Raw genomic sequence first — 19,661 nt, 5'->3', positions numbered from 1 at the left:
GTGAGCTCCTCTCTATATAGCCACATAAGGGTTGGCTCATTCTTACTCTTCCGCTAAGTGCAGTTCTGAGCATGCTCAGTTTCATTAAGAACTAGCTCACTTTTTTAGGCCATAGGGTACGTGTTTGAGAGTGAGGGGGATGAGCAGGAATGCTTGTAGGGCTCTGCTTACAGCAGAAAGCCTTAGTGTAAGCGCTAGTTTTTAAAATCTGTTTTACTGGGGTTTCTTAGAATTCTTTCTTCCTTCTTCACCCCAATTACTTCCAACATCCCAACACCAGATAGGGAGGAAGAAGGTTAGTGGGGAGGGGGTGGCCGTCGTCTTCCTTAGCTACTTCCTGTTGGTTAGGGTCGCTGTGTTCCTTGGAGGCAAGTCCAGTCTTCGTTTCCCGTATCTCCAACTTTGTCCGACTGCATCATCAGGGACCAGGAGCAGCAGAGAGGAGCACCAGCAGTCATCTTTCTCCTCCCCCGTCCATCTCTCCCCTAGCTCTGGCATTTGACCCCTCTCCAGAGTCCTCAGAATTAAACTGTAGAGCCCCTGAGAGCCCACGTGAGGCAAACAGGTTGCTGCTGTGGACAATCTGAGTCAGGCCCATATCCCACTCCTGGAATTAAAACAAAAACACGCTTACATAACTGAGTTTTAAAAGACACTAAAACTTTCCACTGCACCTTAGTTGAAAATAAAGGAAAGGACACTTTGAAAGTGGGTTAGTATAGGACTTTGCTCCTTGGGTGTTTGCCTTGCTTAGTGGCTGCTGTGGGGCTTCGCCAGAGTTGCCACTTGTCCCTTTTTGTTCACTGTGTTACTTACACATTGTCTATTCTTACTTTTTGCTGTTCTGCAGACTGAACCCATAGTTTAGGGCATACTAGACAAATTCCTTACAACCATGCATTATCAAAATTTAAAATATGTACTATTATGTCAAACTTCCACTTTTATTAGTCTTCAGTTTACACATGTAAGCACATGGCTGTGAGTTAGAGGCTGGTTTGGAACTTGCATTGTAGACCAGGCTGGCCTATAACTCAGAGATCCTCCTGCCTCTAGAGTGCTGACATTAAAGGTGTTTGCCACCATGCCAAGATCACCGGCCAACACTTGGGTTTTCGAGACAGTTTCTCGGCGGCTCTGGCCGTCATGGCCAGGCCGGCCCTTGAACTCGAAGAGATCTGCCTGCCTCGGCCTCCGGAGTGCTGGGATTAAAGGCATGCGCCACCACTCCCGGCGGGCCAACACTCTTAAAAGAATATATTTTAGAACTCTGAGAGAAGAAACAAGTCGTGACAGTGTTTAGGGATAAGTGGAATTGTGCAGTTTTACCACAGTAGCCCTCGCCCTCCAAGTGGAGGTGGGTGCAGCGCCGCCGGGAGCCGCCAGGGACCGCCAGCGCCCGCGGAGCTCTTAAGCGCCGCTCTGTACGTCGCCGGCGTGCAGCGCAAGCTGCAGCTTCGGCGGGAGGCCACGGCGCAGTGCATCCTGGGTTGGGGTAGCCATGGCGGCTCGTGTCCTTTCCTCCTGTGTCCGCCGCCTGTCCATGGCCTTTGCGCCGCTACCGCGACTTCCCACTCTGGCCTTGTCCCGGCCGCTCAGCACCACTTTCTGTCCTGAGGGAATCCGCAGGAGACCGGGGACTCTGCAGCCTGCCTTGGCCCTCGCGCAGGTGACTCGCGGTGACTTTGCCGGGGCGGGCCAGGGGTCAGGGACCCGGACCGCCCGGGCTGGGGGAGGGGCCCCAGCCAGCTGCACAGCAGCTGCAGGGGTGATCGGGGTACACAGCTAGCTCTGTTTGCTTGGCCGGTTTTGGTTTACCCTTGTCCCGAGGCAGTGTCCTTTTTTTTTTTTTTTTTTATTAGAGTACAAGACTCTAACGAAGTCTAGACTGAACAACAAAATTGGGCACCAGCTCTCATCCCTGCGGAGTGGCAGTGACGTTTGGTTGAGAGAAATCGAATAGAGCACCTACTGCAGTCGTTGTCAGTTGTGAGGACGGCAATTACAGTGGTCACTTCCTAGGAAAGGCACAAGGGAAAAGCCACTTGCCTGCAGTAGCCATCTCCAGAGTATTCTCTTTCTAGAGTTCTGTCGTATTTTTTCCCTTGTAGCACCTTTTGTTTGTCTGGAAGTAAGAATGGGAGTCGTGTGTAGCTTGCATATTTGATGAAGCCAGTGTGAGGCAGATACTCTGTGGTTGTCGGTTTCAACCCTAGATGGCTAACAGCAGACTAGCTAGCCCTCTTCCCGGTCCCCTTCTGACTTGTTCCTTTGCGATCAAGCCCTGGCATGGCATTTTAAGTTACCCATGTGCATCCAAGACTAGGAAGTACTACGTGTGGGACAGACTCTGAGGTAGTGGTGTCAGGCACACCCGCATGCTACAAGAAACAAGGATCTACATTCAGGGTTGAGATCCACTGGCAGTGTGGTGGACAGGCAGGCCATTGTCCCACTGGCTGTACCAAAAGGCTGACATCCTTATGGTGTTACAGGGGCAGGGAAGTTGCTGTTTGGGTATAGAGACTAATTTTAGATCCGGCTGAAATGCAGACTTCATTGTGCACGCAGATCATCAGGATTATAATAGAAGACTGATCCAGTAGACCTGGAAAGTATGTGTTTTAGTGGGCTTTCCAGGTGGAGCCCTGGGACCATGATTTGAACAGTTAAGGCTAATAGACACTTTATAAAGCTTACGAATGGCTTTGATTACGTTCATTCATAGATGGAGAAGTGCAGTGTTCACAAGATATATTAGGCTTGTTATTGAAATATGGATGTTCTCTGCACAAATCAGAAAGAAAAAGTATGCCAAGTTTGCTGAAGGTGGAAGAAACCTTTCTCAGGGGCTGGAGAGATGGCTCAGAGGTTAAGGGCACTGACTGCTCCTCCAAAGGTCGTGAGTTCAGTTCCCAGCAACCCCATGGTGGCTCACAACCATCTATAATGTGATCCAATGCCCTCTTCTGGCTTGCAGGTGTACATGCAGCCAGAGCACTGTATGCATCATAATTAAATAAAAATATATAAATAAAACCTTTCTCCCAGTCACCCCAGCTTAGACAATTGAAATAAGTCAGCTTGGAAGTTTCTGGCAAGAGCCCAGAAAATGGAGCAGAAGTAAAGTGAGGAAGAGTTTTGAAGAGGTGTGGATTTGTTTCAAACAAGTGTTTGAGGTTCTCAGTTCCTGAGGTTTGCAGTGGGGAGGTGACAGAGATGGCCGTTCGAGCTGCTTCCATATGTAAAGAAGGATAGGCGAGCAGATGGAGTCTAAGGGAGACTTGTCAGCATCAGGCAGCTCAGCTACTGCAGATAGTGTCATCTTTGATGATTAGAGATGGTTTCTATCGCATGCTGTGAGGCTGGGGAGGAATACAGCTGAGATAACTCGTGGTGACCATAGGAAAGGTGTTTTTCTAATAGTCAGCCAGAGGAACCAGTTTAGACCTTCCTGGAGGTAATGCATGGGGACCTGGGGCAGGACTCCTACCCATCCTGTGTCAGTTTCTTTGCTAAAGGTGTGTAAAGTGCTTATAGTGCCACAGCCGATCCTTGGGCACTCAGCTGGCCCTGCGGAAACTTGCCAGTGATGCCTGTTGAACTGCTGCCGCCTAGTGGACCACAGAAGCAACTGTGCACGAGCAGACACTCCCAGCCTGGTTTCCCATGGCCTGGGGCATGTGCCCAGCACAACAGTTCTCCATCTCTTGGGTTAATTCCACTCCGCAGCAGCCCTTCGTGGTTTTTGTTTGATGTCTTTGAGATGGGGTCTCACTGCATCTCAGGCTGGACCTGGAACTCAGGCTGGTGAGAATATGTACTCTGCCTCAGCCTCCCAAGTACTAGGATTGCAGCCCAGAACCACGTCTCAGTAAAGTCGGCTTGCGCCTTCTTAACCTTCTGGCTGGAATTGTACCTGGGGACTCACTTGTGCTTAGGCGAGCCCTCAGCCCCTTAGTAGTTCCTACTCCCTTTTCCATGCCTTCTTGATATGCACACAGGACCTGTTAGAGCCTCTACCTCGGCTTTCCTGTCAGTCTCACTAGTAACATCTCTTTTTCCCTTCTGCTTCGTTAACTTGTGGCCTCTTTAAGTCACTGTGATGAGTAGCTCTGCTGATATGTCCCTGTCAAGACCTCTGACAGTATGGCTAGCTCTCCAGTTTGTCAGTGCTAATTAAATAAGTTTGCTGCAAAGTAAGTATGTCTTGGTAAAGAGGTGTACACTGGTCCAGTTTTGCTTTGAAGTCTGTTCCTGCTATACTCAGGCCTGCCTGGACTCTGGATGTTCCTACCTCAACCTCTCAAGTGCTGAGGTTAAAACAGTTGACACCACAGCTGCTTAGGTCATCCCTCCCCCACCGCCTTTCTCTGTCTCTGCCTGTCTGTCTATGTCTCTGTCTATGTCTCTGTCTCTGTATCTCTCTCTCTCTCTCTCTCTGATACAGGGTTTCTCTGTGTAGCTTTGTCTGTCCTGGACTCACTTTGTAGACCAGGCTGGCCTTGAACTCATAGCGATCTGCCTGTTTCTGCCTCCCTCAGTGCTGGGACTAATGGCATTCATTACCATCCCTGGCTAGATACGCTCAGGGAGCCGAGTGCCAACAAGCAAGCCCAGTTCTTTCTCTCACATACATACATACATATATACATACAACTTAGTGTGTGGAGCATGCAGGTGAAGGTCAGGGGATAACTTGAGGGACCCTGTTTTCTTTCCACAATGCAGGTTCTGGGAATTGAACTTGGGTTATCAGGCTTGGTGGCAAGCACCTTTACCCTCTGATCCATATTTTTTTTTCCTCTTTTAGTGTTAAAGATTGAACCCAGGGTTTAAAACATGCTAAGTAAATTGCTCTACCACAGGCTGGAGAGATGGCACAGTGGTGAAGAGCACTGGCTGTTCTTCCAGAGGTCCTGAGTTCAATTCCCAGCACCCAGATGTCAATTTGCTACTGTCTATAGCTGAACTCCCATGGGATCCCATACCTTCTGGTGTGCAAATGGGAAATGTACATGCAGACAAAACACCTATATATATAAATAAATAAAAAGAAAAATATTGCTCTACCACTGTATCTCTGCCCGTCTTACTTTGAGACAGGTTCTCACTAAACTGCCACACTTGGCCTTGAACTTGCCCCTCCTGCCTCCCATCCCAAGGACCTGGGATTAAAAGCCCTGCAGCAGATTCATTTTCTGTGGAAATGCCTTAGATGGTCAGTGCTCCTCCATACTTGTTAAGTGAAATCTAGTCAAGGCTGCAGTACCCAACTGAGAATAAAGCAGGTTGATGATACTTGGGATATCATCAGGACACTCAGAAAGGTTCGATGCCCACTGGCGGAGAAGTAGATAGGGCTGTGAGGCTCCAGAGATGGGGGCTAGTCTCATTTATTCTAGCTACTACCAAAGCCACATTAGACCCTCTGTATACCATGGCAGCTGTTCCAGTGGCTTGTTCTGTCTCCTGTGTGATGATGAACGTGGCAGTGTATTGAATAGGCCGTGGCATGCTAAACTTGCCATGCAGGAACTTAAGCATTTCTGTGACCTTTTTATGTTAATGACAGTCTTACTGAAGAAGATGATGTCCAGGCTGGGCGAGGTGGCACACACCTTTAATTCCAGCACTCAGGAGGCAGAGGCAGGCGGATCACTATGAGTTCAAGGCCAGTCTGGTCTACAAAGTGAGTCCAGGACAGCCAAGGCTACACAGAGAGACCCTGTCTCAAAAAAACAGAAACAACAACAAAAGATAATGTCCAAAGCCAGAGGTACCAGTCCTGATTTTGAGGACAAGTGACACCTGTTCTGATACTAGAGTTTCTGAGTTGACCCAGTCCTTTGACTCAGTATAAAGTAATGGCCACCTTGGAGAATAAGATGATGTGGGTTCTTTAAAGCTCGGGAAGCTATGTGAAAGAGGCCTGTGGGTGTGTAGTAAGGTGGCTCGGCAGGTAAAGCCACCAGCCACCACAACTGATGACCTCAGTTGAGTCTCCAGGACTCACACAGTGGGAGGGAGAACTGATTTCACAGCTTGTCCTTTGACCTCTCCCAAATAAAGAATTTACGTGTAAGTTTTTAAAAAGATACTTGTAGGCATGTGCACTTATGTAAAAACATTTGCAACTGAGTGAGTCTCTCCTTCCTGCCTTTGTTCTAGGTGCCTGGAAGGGTCACACATTTGTGCCGCCAGTACAGTGATGCACCCCCACTAACATTAGAGGGGATCAAAGATAGAGTTCTGTATGTCTTGAAACTCTACGACAAGATTGACCCGGAAAAGGTAACTGGTCTTAATTTTTTTTTTTATCTTTTCCTTTATTTCCTGTGTGTGTGTGTGTGTGTGTGTGTGTGTGTGTGTGTGTGTGTGTGTGTGTGTATACTTGTGTATGTGTATATAATATCATGACCCCCATGAGGAAGTCAGGACAATTTTCAGCAGTCAGTTCTCTCCTTCTGCCATGTCTGTCCAGGGATTAAACTCAGGGGCCATTAGGATTGGTGGCAAGCACCTTTACCTGCTAAGCCTTTCGCAAGTTTAATCACACAGTATACAATTCAAAGGATCCATACAAATATTCAATTAAAAGTCTGCCCAGCTTCCAGCCAACCTGTTCCCCTACTAGGAGACTGACATTGTCCTTGTATAGACACTGGCTTCTTATGTATCCTTCCAGAGAGACACAGTAAGGGTGTCAAGCACATATATGTATAGCATGTATATTTGTCTCAGTCACGTTCTATTGCTGTGATTAACACCACGGCCAAGGCAGCTACAGAAGGAAGGGCTTATTTAGGGTTTACAGTTGGTTCACGGCAGGGAGAATAGCAGTAGGCCGGCAGGCATGGCAGTGGAGAGGTAGCTGGGAGCTTACATCTTGAACCACAAATAGGAAGCAAAGAGCATGCTGGGAATGGAGGAGGCTTTTGATGCCTCAAATCTTGCCTCTGTGACACACCTCCTCCAACAAGACTGCACCTCCTAATCCTTCCCAGATAGCCACAAACAGGGAAACAGATATTCAGCTGCCCAAGATTTAAGGGGGACTCCTCATTGAAACCACCAGTGTTTACATATATCTCCCACTCTTTCAAAAACACAAGTGGTCTGGGAGCACAGTTCAAGGGGAAACGCACACTTACCCCATGGCAGGGCCTAATCACATTGCTGCTAACTGCTAGGCAAGCGTGCTGAAGATACATTGACTGCTCAAATATAAGGAAGTGGCCCAGTGAACATGTGTGGGAGGGGAAGGAGAAACAAAGCTAGTCAGATGTGAATTGTATCTGTTGTAATAATAGACATGTTTTTTAAAGAAAGAAGGAAAAGCCTGCTGAAAAGCACAGGCGGTGCATATACCAGAACTTCCTCTGCTTCTTGCTTTTTTTGTTTTGAAAGACAGGGTCTTGCTATGTAACCCATGCTGGCCCAAAACTCACATTCTCAGCCTCATCCTCCTGCGTGCTGGGATTATAGAGGTACTACCACATGAGGTGTGCTTCTGTCTGTCTATCTTGTTTTTTGTTTTATCAAGACAGGGTTTCTCTGTGATAGCCTTGGCTGTCCTGGAACTCTGTAGACCAGACTGGCCTCAAACTCACAGAGATCCGCCCGCCTCTGCTTCCCAAGTGCTGGAATTAAAGGAGTGCACCACCACATCTGGGCAGCTCTTTCTTTTTTGACTTAAGTCTTAGAAGTTTGTTTGTTTTGGGGTGGTTTTTGTTGTTGTTGTTGTTTTGGGGGGGGTGGTTTTTTTTTTGTTTTTGTTTTGTTTTGTTTTGTTTGTTTTTGGGTTTTCGAGACAGGGTTTTTCTGTGTAGCCTTGGCTGACCTGGACTCGCTATGTAGGCCAGGCTGGCCTTGAACTCACAGAGATATGCCTGCTTCTGCCTCCCTAGTGCTGGGATTAAAGGCACGTGTCACCATGCCTGGCTGGCTAAGTCTTGGAAGTTTTTCATGGTGGTTTGTAAACAATTTTTTTTCTTTAGTAGCTGAATTTGGGGTGTGTGGGGTGTGTGTGTGTGGGTGTGTGGGTATGGGTGTGAGAGAGGGGGGGCTGGGGAGAGATTGTTTGAAACATAGTTTTATAACAGATTTGTGTATGTGCATACCTGCCTACAGGTGTGCTGAGGACAAAAGAGGTCATCAGATGGCCTTTGTCAGTCCCTATCTATTTTGAAGCAAACATCTCTGACCCTGGGGCTCCCACTTTTCAGCTAGGCTGGAAGCCAGCCAGTCCAGTGATCTTCCTATCTCTGTCCACTCTAGAGGGTACAGGCATATACTAGACACTTAGGTGTTAGTGGATGCTGGGATCTGAATTCAGGTCCTCAGGGCCATCTCTTCAGGACCTTAACATGTATTTTAAAGAATATTCCCTGGTGATCTTGAAATGAAATACTGTATTTTCTCGTCGGAAGGTACTTGCAATTTATGTTAAACAAACCATGTTATTTAAAGCCTTGATGTCTCTTTTAAACTCTTCTATGTATGATGAAGTAATACTTTGTTGTCTTGGGAAGCAAAACACTTTCATGAGTTAAATTTTGTTTGGTATTTCTTTCTTGCAGCTCTCAGTAAATTCCCACTTTATGAAGGACCTGGGCTTAGACAGTTTGGACCAAGTGGAGATTATTATGGCCATGGAAGACGAATTTGGTAACATATCTACCATAGCTTTGGATCTGCATGTTATGAGTCTTTGTTTTATTGTATTTAAGAAAAGATTTCTCTCTACAAGTCAGGCTATGTAGCCCAGGCAGGTGACTCTAAGATGGTTTAAACTGAAGGAAATACTGGAGTCTGGACTGGATTCAGCTTTAGTGCAAACAATTAACAGCCACTACTTCCCAGTGTTCGTACTGTTGGGTGATGTAAATATTAGGGACAGCATAGGCCAGGCAGAATGCATCCTTGTAAAAGGAACTTTTATTCTCCTGGCTCACTTGTTGTCTGAGGAGTTTACTGCTTCTGTCGCTAACTTAGGCCTATTTCTTGAAGCTTCTAGCCTCCATACAGTCTAATCTAGGCTTAGGATGTTTTCAGCCTCTGAGACTGACTGCTTAATAAGCTCACCCTTACTTGTTATTTCTGAGCTCTAGGCTGACTGGTTCAGCTCTTCTGGCTCAAACTCTTCTCCCAGATGATTTATTTAATCTGGCTTCTCTCTCGGCCTGGAATTGGCTGTGCTTGGCCTCAAATTAATTCTGCAATCTGCTCTCATCTTCTGGCAGCTTCTCATTTTCTGGCTTGTTCAGTCTCCATCTGAGTTCTCTTTTGGCAACCCATCTCTCTACTACTGTCCTGGTAAAACTGCCTAAGTAGCTGCCCTTCCCTCTCTCTTCTCAAGAGAGTTGGGCGTATCTGATTCTGTCAATTTTTCTCTTAATTTGTCACCTTTTCTGCCACTTAATTAGGCATCACTTTGAAACATGGGTGCTTCCTTCTACAAACTAACTTTACTTTTGTTTGGGATTAAAGGCATGCACCACCAGGCTTGGATCTAAGCTTTTCTTTACGTGATACTTGCTCTATACCAGGCTGGCCTTGAACTAAGGTCTGCTTGCCTCTGTCTGCTGGATTAAAGGTGTGTTTGTTTTCCAGCTGGATCACACAGACCTAGAAGGTCTTTGGATGTTCTCTCTTGCCAGAGCAGCCATGTTCTGAAATAACATTCCTCTACACATACTAGAAATAATAGAGGCCCGGGAGAGCATAGGACCAAGGGCCAAAGTCGGATGACACTTGCAGCCCTTCATGAGCTACAATGACAGCAGCTAGACAGTAGTAACAAGCTGTACCGAGGACACACAGCTGAATTCTGAGTCTCTGTGGTGTGTGCCATGCCTCCTCCAAGTTGTTTTTTATTAAGGTCTGTCTGCTGTGCAAATGAGACTTTATAAAATTCCAAAATATCTTTTTGGGTAGCTCCTCAACTCGGGAGCAAAGGACGTGTGTCCAACCCACCAGAGCAGACCTTCCAAGTCTTTCCCACACTGTAAAACGAGTGTGTCGGTAGTAGGAGCCTCAAGATTGGGACTGCTGAGAGATCACATAGAAGGTGCTCACTGCAATGTTGGAGCCAAAGTAAACCAAATGGATATCAAAACCAACTGCATGACAAGGAACTAAGGGATACACACTCTGTACGCCATGGCCGACCTTTGAGGATGTAAGTCAGAAACACCTCATCACATGCTACACACATGCATGAAATATCAGAGGAAGATAGATGCGGGCAGAGTACTTCTAAAGCCACCAAGGGTTGTGATGGTGGAGGAGTGACCTACTAATGACACTTCGTTTCTTTTTAGGGATGATAAGAATGTTCTAGGACAGTGATTCTAAGCCTTCCTGAAGCAGTGGCCCTTTAATGCAGTTCCTCATAATGAGGTGACTCCCAACCATAAAATTGTTATTTCATTAACTGTAATTTTGCTATGTTAGGAATCATAATGTAAATATCTGATGTGCAGCCCTTAAAGGGGCCAAGACCCAAAGGCTGAGAGCCACTGTTCTAAGGGAACTGAGTGGATTCCTGGGGAATTGGATTTCGCCATGGCTGTATAACCTGTGATCATACGATAAGAACTACTGAGTTGTGTATTTAAAAGGAGAAATTTTCAGCTAGGCATGGAGGTCACACCTTTAATCCCAGCACTCAGGTAGAGGCCAGCCTAGTCTACAGAGCAAGTTCAGGACAGCCTGCGCGGTTACACAAAGAAATGGTATTTTGTGGGGGAAGGAGAAATTTTCTATTATGTTAATACTTTCTAAAGAAAACTTAAGACCAACATGATAACACATATTTCTAAAGCCTTCCCAGTTAAAAAACAAAATGGAATTGTTTAACAGAATTGTGGGTATTAACAAAAGGATCAAATGCAAGCCAAGTCTGGTGGCATAGATCTGTAATTGCAACTACTTGAAATGTCAGGGTCAGGCTGAGGAACTTAGTGAGGAGGCTCTGACCCAAAAGGGGCCGGGGAGGGGTGTCATGTGCTTGCATCCGTTCTACAGGGATTGCTTTTTCCATGCTCACATATTGTTACCATTTTCCCCCCATTTTAGGGTTTGAAATTCCTGATATAGATGCAGAGAAGTTAATGTGTCCACAAGAAATTGTAGATTACATTGCAGATAAGAAGGATGTGTATGAATAAATTACCAGGTAAATAATCTGACGTAAGACCACGTTCTCCCACATGTCAGTCTGGGTTTTGTTTCTTGTTCTGTTTTGGTTTTTTTTGTTTGTTTGTTTTCTGTTTTTTCGAGACAGGGTTTCTCTGTGTAGCCTTGGCTGTCCTAGACTCGCTTTATAGACCAGGCTGGCCTCGAACTCACAGTGACCCACTTGCCTCTGCCTCCCGAGTGCTGGGATTAAAGGTGTGTGCCACCATGCCTGGCCCAGGATCAGTCTGTTTATGTAGTTCTTCAATGAAGCAAGACTTAGAAAAGTTGATAGTGCTTGATTGTCATTAGTTATAAAATACAGGCCACTCTGGTTACCTGCCATCTAGAGCCCTGACCCTTGCAGTGGTCTGTATCTTCAGGAGAAGCTTGAGAGCATCATTCCTGGACAGGTCTCGGCCATCTTTTTCAAAGTAGTCTTACACAAATATTGCATGTCGTAACTCAGAAAGAAACCTCAGTCCCCTCAGGCACCCATCAGCACAAGCCTCACCTGCTCAGATGGCCCAGCGTTGCTCACAACTAAGAGACAGACCAAGTTGGTTGGACTGTTGGCTGTGCTGTGAGCCTGGGCATCTTGGACAAGCTGCTGAGCTCTGAATTTGAGCCCATGTAAAGTGGGACTGAGGACTGGCCCTATCAGAACCTGGGAAGGCCTAGCTGGGCCGCAGATAGGCAGTGCTGCTCAGCGTAAGCCTGAGTTGCTAGTCATTGTTGTTTCAACTCTACTGTCTCAGTGCTTAGGATATTTAGTCTCAGTGCACTGGGCACCTTAAAGATGGCACCTGACATTAGTAACTACACACCAAAGAGAAACCCATCTTCTCTTGTCGTTGCAGAGCCACTTTCCTCACTGAGAGGACTCCGAGGACACACCAATGGTGGCTGACCAACCGTGGTTCTTTTGAACTTTTATTTAAATTGTCTGAGTGTTTTACCCTTTCAAAGTAAATCTATTACAAAACAGTTTTCTCTTTCTTCAGTTACTTTGTTTTTTTTTTTGTTTTGTTTTGTTTTTTTGTTTTTTGTTTTTTGAGAAAGTCTCATTCAGGCCTGAACTCATTAACACAGGCTAACCTCAAATTCACAGTGATCCTTCTGCCTCAGCCTCCCAAGTTCTAAGTTTATAGGTTAGAACCACCCTGCCCCACCTAATTTTTAAATTTTATTGTGGCTGGGGATGGAGCTCAGTGGAGGAACACCTGCTCAGAATGCACACGGCCCTATATACTACACCCAGCACTGAAAAAAATTAAGACCTGAAACCAGCCCTGTTTCCAAATACCTCTAGTTCAGCCCCTTCAGTCTCCTCACTGTATCCCCCCGACAGTCCCAACAGTGTCCCACCAGGAGATCCAGGGAGACCTTTAAAATTTATGACAGTATCTACAATAATGCGAGCTAACCTGTGCGGATGTACCAATGACATGTCACCCACCAGGCGTTCTTGCTAAAATCCTGTATGCAGACTGATGGTGAAGGACTGACTCTAGAAGGCTGCAGTCTGTGAGGCCTGCGCTTCTGCCACAGGAAAAGGCAGCACGACTGTTCTAAACCAAAGACTAGAGAAATGGTAACTTTGGGAAACGTGGAGCTAGAAAGCACTAAGAAGACATTGGGGGTAACTGGTTAAATTTCTTAGGTGCAGCAGTTAGAATAACTGTACGGCCTGGAAGTACAAAATATTTAGGAGTGAAGAATGCCAGCAGCTGACTTTAAAATGATTTAAAGGGGGGAAAAAAAAAGCTAACTGGTAACTACTGAATGGCATTCACAGTACCATTCTTTCAACTGTGAAATCTGTCAAAAGATGGGAGAAAGTCACTATGCATTTGAAAAGGAATATACTGAGGACTTGTAACTAGATGTCTGCCAAGGTGTGCATCACATCCATAATCTCAAGAACTGTCTCTAGGCCGCTGGAGAGATGGCTCAGTGGCTAAGAGCACTGGCTGCTCTTCCAAAGGTCATGAGTTCAGTTCCCAGCAACCACAGGGTGGCTCATAACCATCTATAATGAGATCTGATGCCCTCTGTATACATAAAATAAATAAATGAAAGAAACAACTGTCTCTAAAGGTAACAACAAATACTAGGTGGGGTTGCTTGAATAGAAACAAATCTGTAGACTATGGAAACATCACTGTTTCAAGTGGAAATAAACACGCATCCCTATACTCCCAGTCTTTGGGAGATGGAGGTGAGAGGATTGGAAGTGCAAGATTACGCTTGGCTACACAGAGTTCAAGGCCAGCGTAAGCTACAAAGCACCTAGTCTCAAAACAGTGAAAGTAAGCAACATGATCCTACTTTTATAAAACATCAAAACGGGGGGGGGGGGGGGGGGCAGGGGGTACTAAAGTGAAATATCAAGATGCATCATGGAGATAAATGGTTAACAAGCAAATTTCTAAATGTGCTGTTAATAAATGGGAAAAGAAAGTGGTATTGGAAAGGTATGAGCATGACACACTCCAGCCAACTTCTGTTCTGTAGGCTGTGTAGGAAGGGCAGCACAGAACAAAGTAGGAGTGAGTGAAAGCGCAAGTGGTTGCCCGATTTGGCACACCTTAGCTGCCTAAGAAGTTCATAAACCAACTAGGGCCATGAGATCCTGTCTCAAAAAAAAAGTTGGGAAATCACCCTGTGGTTCAGGAAACCTGTACTGCACAGCCTTAGCCTGCAGCTAAGGGGCGGCTACAGCCAGTCTACTGAAGGAGCTTACATTCTGACTAGGAAACTTCCTGGCTACTGTGGGACTTTTCTGCAGGGCAAAGACATGAGACACCCACGCTGGACTAAAGAGGACAAACCTGATGGTTACTGCAACAGCTCACTTAAAAAAAAGAAAAGAAAAAAAAAATGTTTGGAGATTGGGATAAAGTAATGGATGAAGAAGGTTCTAAGTGACTTGATTTCAGCTGTTCACACGGGTGAGCTACTACTGAAACCAGGAATTAATGAGGGTCAGATGCTAAGATGGGTCATCATTTCCACTCGGGACATGGTAAATTTGAGCATGAACAGATAAACAAGGTGAGCAAATGCATAAAGGAAAATGCCATGCTGGAGCCAGGGCTCACAGGGGTCTGTGTGGTGCCTCCTCACTCTGCCAAGTGGGTTACAGCTGATCCTGTGTTCCTGGGATGGGTCCTCATGTGCTCAAGCCTAACATGAATTCTGTTCCATCAGCAATAGGTCGCTGGGGTTGAGTAGATGGGGAAACACACACACACACCTATGACTGGAAATTTCCTTATCAAGTGCAGCACATGTAACTTTAAATTTTTAAAATGATAAAGCCAAATGAGCAAGTTTCATACTTTTATTAACAATTAATCCAATGAATAAATGCCAAGGTTGAAGTTTAAGCAAGTAATTCCCAAGATGCATCAGTGAAATCAGGGAGGCAACAATCAAGCAAAACAAGCAAGAACCACTTTCCTTAAATCCTCGACAGTCAGGTGAGTGGGTGCAGATTTCAGCATCAGGCAAATCTGGGTTAAGTCAGCTGGCTAGACAGGTATGGGTTTGTTCTCTGGGCTAAAATGAGGGTACCTGGAGGGATGTGACATCTCAGTTCTGACACGACACAGAACCTGAATGCGGTGTTTAGAGTAAATCCTACAGAGAGAGCCCCCAGAGGCCCCTCTCTGGCCTCCATTCTTCCCTTGAAGGCTGGAGCCCTAGAGAAGATGTATCCAAGGAGCATTTATCCATCACACAACCAGAGGTCAAAACCTGGCAAAGTGTTGTTATCTCTTTATATAGAGTAACTGCTGAACACTCAGAGGTTCACAATGAATGACTCTCATTCACAGTGCCTGAGGGTAGCAGTAACAGGCTAATGCATCAACTGGTGCCTTTACCAGAACTCTAGGGACAGAAACACCCTCCTGTGGGGTTGCTAGAGGACAGGCTCCTGCTCCACAGAGAACAGAGCAGAACCAGGCATTACCAGGTCAGTTGCCCGACAACCTGAGTGGGTATTTGCATTGGGACGGGTCTGACACTGGGTTTCTGTTACTAGTCAAAAGAGCCCAAGTCCTTTGCCTAACTCACATAACTGGAGTTTGTCATCAAGAACTACAACAGTCCTTAGTAATGGACTAGTGGATTCTATGTCTTAGGCTCGATGTGAGGGTACAGCCAAAGTGATCACTAGAAGTAGGTAGGACACGGCCCTGAGCCAGTTGGCAGGGAGTCCCCTGTTAAGCCCAGGACCAGAGCATCCCTAAGCCATAGGGACGGACCATAAGACACACTTTCTCCCCCCCAAAATGGTGGTGGTGGGGATTAGGGTACACCTTATGGTCCGATTGCTATTTTTACTATTTTTCTTATTTTACTGCTCTAAAAACTGGGTGTGTCTTGCCAGATGTGTCTTATAGTATAGTAGAACAAGACTCAGGACCAAGCAGGACAGGACACAGTGGCACACACCTATAATCTTTGCACTTGGGAGATGGTGGTAGAAGTAGAATTAAGGGGCAAGGCTACTCTCAGCTTTATAGTAAGTTCAGGGCCAGCCTGGTCCACATAACAAGTCTAGGCCAGCCAGGGCTTAAGAGTAAGACCCTGTATTTAAAACAAACAAACAAAAAACAAGAATATTAATACGAAAAAATTCTACAAATTAAGTATTACTGATATGTTTTTATGAGATAGTGGCATTCATACATCCTTCTTAGGAGATGTGTTTATGTAACCACAGGCAAGTGTCTTGATCTGCATGCCTGCCAAATAATTCGTCAGCGCAATCAAAGGGTCTGATGAAAGCGCACCTGTAGACTACCATACCACACCCTCTGGTCAACCATGTGAAAGGTGTGAGGATGCCAAATGGAGTACAATACTTCAACTCTCTCTAAGTTTGAAATTTTCCCAAATATAAAAAGGGAGGGGCTATAAGACAGCTCAGCAGGTAAAGGGTCTTCCCCCACACACCTGGTAAACTGAGCTAGGTTCCTAGACTCCACGTCAATGTGGAAAGGGAAAACCAAATCCACCAACTTGACCTCTGACATCCAAATAAGGGCACCTTGGCAAATGTGACCCATATACATGCAATAAAAAAACATTAAGTTTTAAGGGCAGAAAATAGAATTTAGGTAAGGGTAAAAGGCATAAAAAATGGGAAGTTTGAAATTTTAGTTGAAAAATGGAGTGAACAAGGAAAAGCTGGAGAAAAAGCCAACTAACAGGTCTTGAAAATAAAAATGGCCCTGGTCACTACATCAAGGCAGCGTGGCTAGGGTACTCAGGATACAAAAGCAGCCGGCCTTGGCAGTTGGATGTAGCAGAGCACTCATGGCAGGCGCATCCCACTCCTAGTTCTCAGCTAATTTTGGCTCAAGTGTACAGAGAAGCCCTTGTCTCTAGCTCTGAGGACTGTCTCCTTGTAGAGTCTCCACTGTGGGAACAGTTTTTAGCCAGATCTTTAAGAATATAGCGGTGGGCCAGCAGGAGGGTTTCGTGGTTTACCCTGCTGCCAAGCCTTTCCCATATTGAAACCCAGAGTAGGAGAGAACCAACTTCCAAAGCAGTCCTCTGATCTCCAAACATGTCATGGAACAAGTGTGCACACACAGGATATGTGTATGAATATAAAATGTAACAAAAATTTTTAATAAAAATCTAGTCTGAAGCTGATCATCAGAGCACATGCCTGAAATTCCTCAGGAGGGCAAAGGGGAAGGGCCTGAGTTCCAGGCAGGCCTTGCAAAATCCTATCTAAAAAAAAAAAAGAAAAACACCTTTCAGTGTTGTGTCAGAAGTATGAGGTATTAGCAAAATAGAAAAATGGGAGACCAGAACCTTCAGGAATACTTGTACAACATGTGAGTGGCTGGGTGGACTATGGCACATCCTGACAAAGTGACAACCTTTGTGCCAAGGATTCTGGTTTTATCCAAGTTTTGGTAATAATCTCCCTCTTTCATTCCTTCCTGGGTCTTTATAGCTGTGCTCCTGCTGTGCTGTTTCCACGTTTTGTTTTTTTGTTGAAGAGCCTATCTTCAAAGCCTAGATGGCTGGCAGAGGTACAGGAGTCCCAGTTAGGACAGAGAGGGGGAGAGGCAGCTTCCCCGAACCAGAGGCAAGCATGGCAGAGGGCTGCCCAAGCAGGGGGGAGAGGCAGCTTCCCCGAACCAGAGGCAAGCATGGCAGAGGGCTGCCCAAGCAGAAGGGGGCTGACTGGGAAGCGCATTACTCTGATGCTTCAGACTCAAACAAATCTCCTTGTCAGCTGGTTCAGAGAATAAACTTCTATATATTCTTCATGCAATACAAGTCAGACCCCAGCTGACAAAAAGATGGCTCTGGGCCCAGTTCTAAACATCAGTAAGTCCCCAGAACAAATTAGGCGCATGAAGAATTAAAAGGAAAGAGACTCAATTAATTATCAAACTTTAATTGATAGACTAATCTTACAGGATAAACAATAAGACAGCTAGTCAAGATTACACATTAAAAAAAAAAAAAAAAAATCCAGCAGCGCAAATCTAATAGACTAAATAGTTCATCTCCTCCCAAACAGGCATTTTGATTTAAAAACAAACAAGAACAGAGTGTACAGCACAAGGAAACATAGTACTTATATACTGTCAAATATCTCTGCAGAACTCTGTGGGAAGGGTAAGGAAGGTTCTCACACACCAAGAAAGCAGAACCACCCAGCCAGGCAGGTAAACTCACCAGCTATCCTGCACACCAGAGGGCTCCTGTCCACTGTCACCTCAAGAAGGCTTCTAGGCCTATGAAGAAGGAAACGGGCCTGATCCTGACTGGAAGTAACTTTACTACAAAGCCTGAAGACAGAGGGACCATCCTTTTCCACGGGAACAAGGCTGAACAGTGGCAAGAAGCAACAGAAAGCTGGCTCCCTCGGCAGATGGATGGAAAGAAAGACAAACCTCAGCATCTATCTATCTCCCCCTTTCTTCTTGGCTCCTGGCAAAGGACAGGACAGGCCAACTGCAATAGTTCACAATGTTCCTCTAGCCACAATAAAGAGGAAACATTCCCTTCTGGGTGAGATATGGCAACTTTTCTGAGACATGGCAACGCAGCAAAGTTCATCTCTTTGGCCCTCACATGGGAAAGCAGCAATTAAGGAGCTACTAAGGACCTGAGCAGGCAGGCCCCTCCTATGTCCACAACATGTGAACAAAGTGCATCTTTAGCCCAGTCAAACTTCATCTAAGAGCCAAAGCTACCCACAAAGACCCACCACAAATTAAATACTTCTCACTGAGAGTCCTGCAACTCTGAGTCTAAGTGCCCTGAGCTGATGGACCCAGGCTCAGCAGCGGTTATGTGGTCACATTTTTCTGCCAAGTTGCCTCAGGGAGGAAAAGGAAGGCATGATGTCTGTGAGGGCAGCCCTGCAGAAGGAGGACCACCAGTGCCACCTGTAGATGGAGAACAGCCCTTTAAGTGGCTACATGATGACAGGCTTGGGAGAGGCCCCCTCATGATAGCACTCCTCTCCCTAGCCTCATGCAATGCCACCAGAAGCCTTCTCCTGGAGAGACACCTGCATGCCCTCTCATCTGACAGTGAAAGAATTGTACAGAAATAATCCTGAGGGGAAAAACATACTGTGATGCTACCTAAAGGGAAGAGCATACCTATTGGCTCACACAGATTTTTGTCAGTATACTCCACATGGTAAGAAATATATAAAGACTGTTCACGGGGACTGAGTGACAAAATAGCAAATACTGCTGTGACCCAGAGAGATCTGAACACTTATTCCCAGGGCTTCTGGCACTGCCTGCTCTGCCCTTCTGAGAGTTTCCGGCAAGGCCTTCCATGCTGACAGAGTCAGGAGCCAGAGCTGAAGCAGATTCAGCAAGCTCTGGAAAGCAATACTCCAAATAGCTCCGTACGAAAAGGTGTCATTTACATTATTTATAGAGAATATCTCCAAGGAAGGAAAAAGCACCATTTTACTAAAAATGAAAAGGCTCACAGAGGCTTTGGTCCTCTTGACATGACACCAGCCTTCGTGAGAAGCAGTCTGGCCCTCGGGCAGCAGGAGGACAATGGCAGGGCATGTGTCCTGGGAGAAGGTGGCAGAGAGCACTGGGACCCACACAGAAAATGGGGGGGGGGGGCTGGCAGGAGGGGCCTCAGAACCAAGGTAGGGATACAAGAGGCCTGCTCAGAAAGACCAAAACCGGGTATGTGGCACTGTCAGACAAGTCTCAAGGACAGGAACATTGGCAAACAAATGACAGTATTCAAGCCAAGATGTTCTACCTGCCACTTGGTTTCCTTGATAGACCTGCCAAGTGCAGGAGGAGGCTGGGACAAGGAGCAGAATGCACTTTCTCCAGAACTACAAGCCAAAAAGAACAGAAAATCCACGATTACCACTGAGGCGCTGAAACACAGGCAGTTTCTTGGACGCTGCACTTCGCATATGTTATTTATGCGCCCGAAAAGCAGAGTAG

The 19,661-nt window shown here is 46.0% G+C and overlaps 1 protein-coding gene across 1 annotated transcript; it reads left to right on the top strand.

The window, feature by feature from the left end:
• Nucleotides 1–1,452: 1,452 nt before the first annotated feature.
• Nucleotides 1,453–12,143, top strand: Ndufab1 (NADH:ubiquinone oxidoreductase subunit AB1). Its single transcript, XM_051145173.1, has 5 exons — nucleotides 1,453–1,669; nucleotides 6,172–6,294; nucleotides 8,583–8,670; nucleotides 11,083–11,182; nucleotides 12,042–12,143. Exons 1-4 carry the CDS (start codon nucleotides 1,502–1,504, stop codon nucleotides 11,172–11,174), a joined length of 471 nt encoding a protein of 156 aa, XP_051001130.1. The 5' UTR covers nucleotides 1,453–1,501; the 3' UTR covers nucleotides 11,175–11,182; nucleotides 12,042–12,143.
• The last annotated feature ends 7,518 nt before the right edge of the window (nucleotides 12,144–19,661 follow it).

Source organism: Acomys russatus, chromosome 5 (assembly GCF_903995435.1).
Source record: "Acomys russatus chromosome 5, mAcoRus1.1, whole genome shotgun sequence".
NCBI lineage: Eukaryota > Metazoa > Chordata > Mammalia > Rodentia > Muridae > Acomys > Acomys russatus.
The sequence above is the reverse complement of the archived record's forward strand: the minus strand, read 5'-3'. Positions and strand labels throughout refer to the sequence as shown.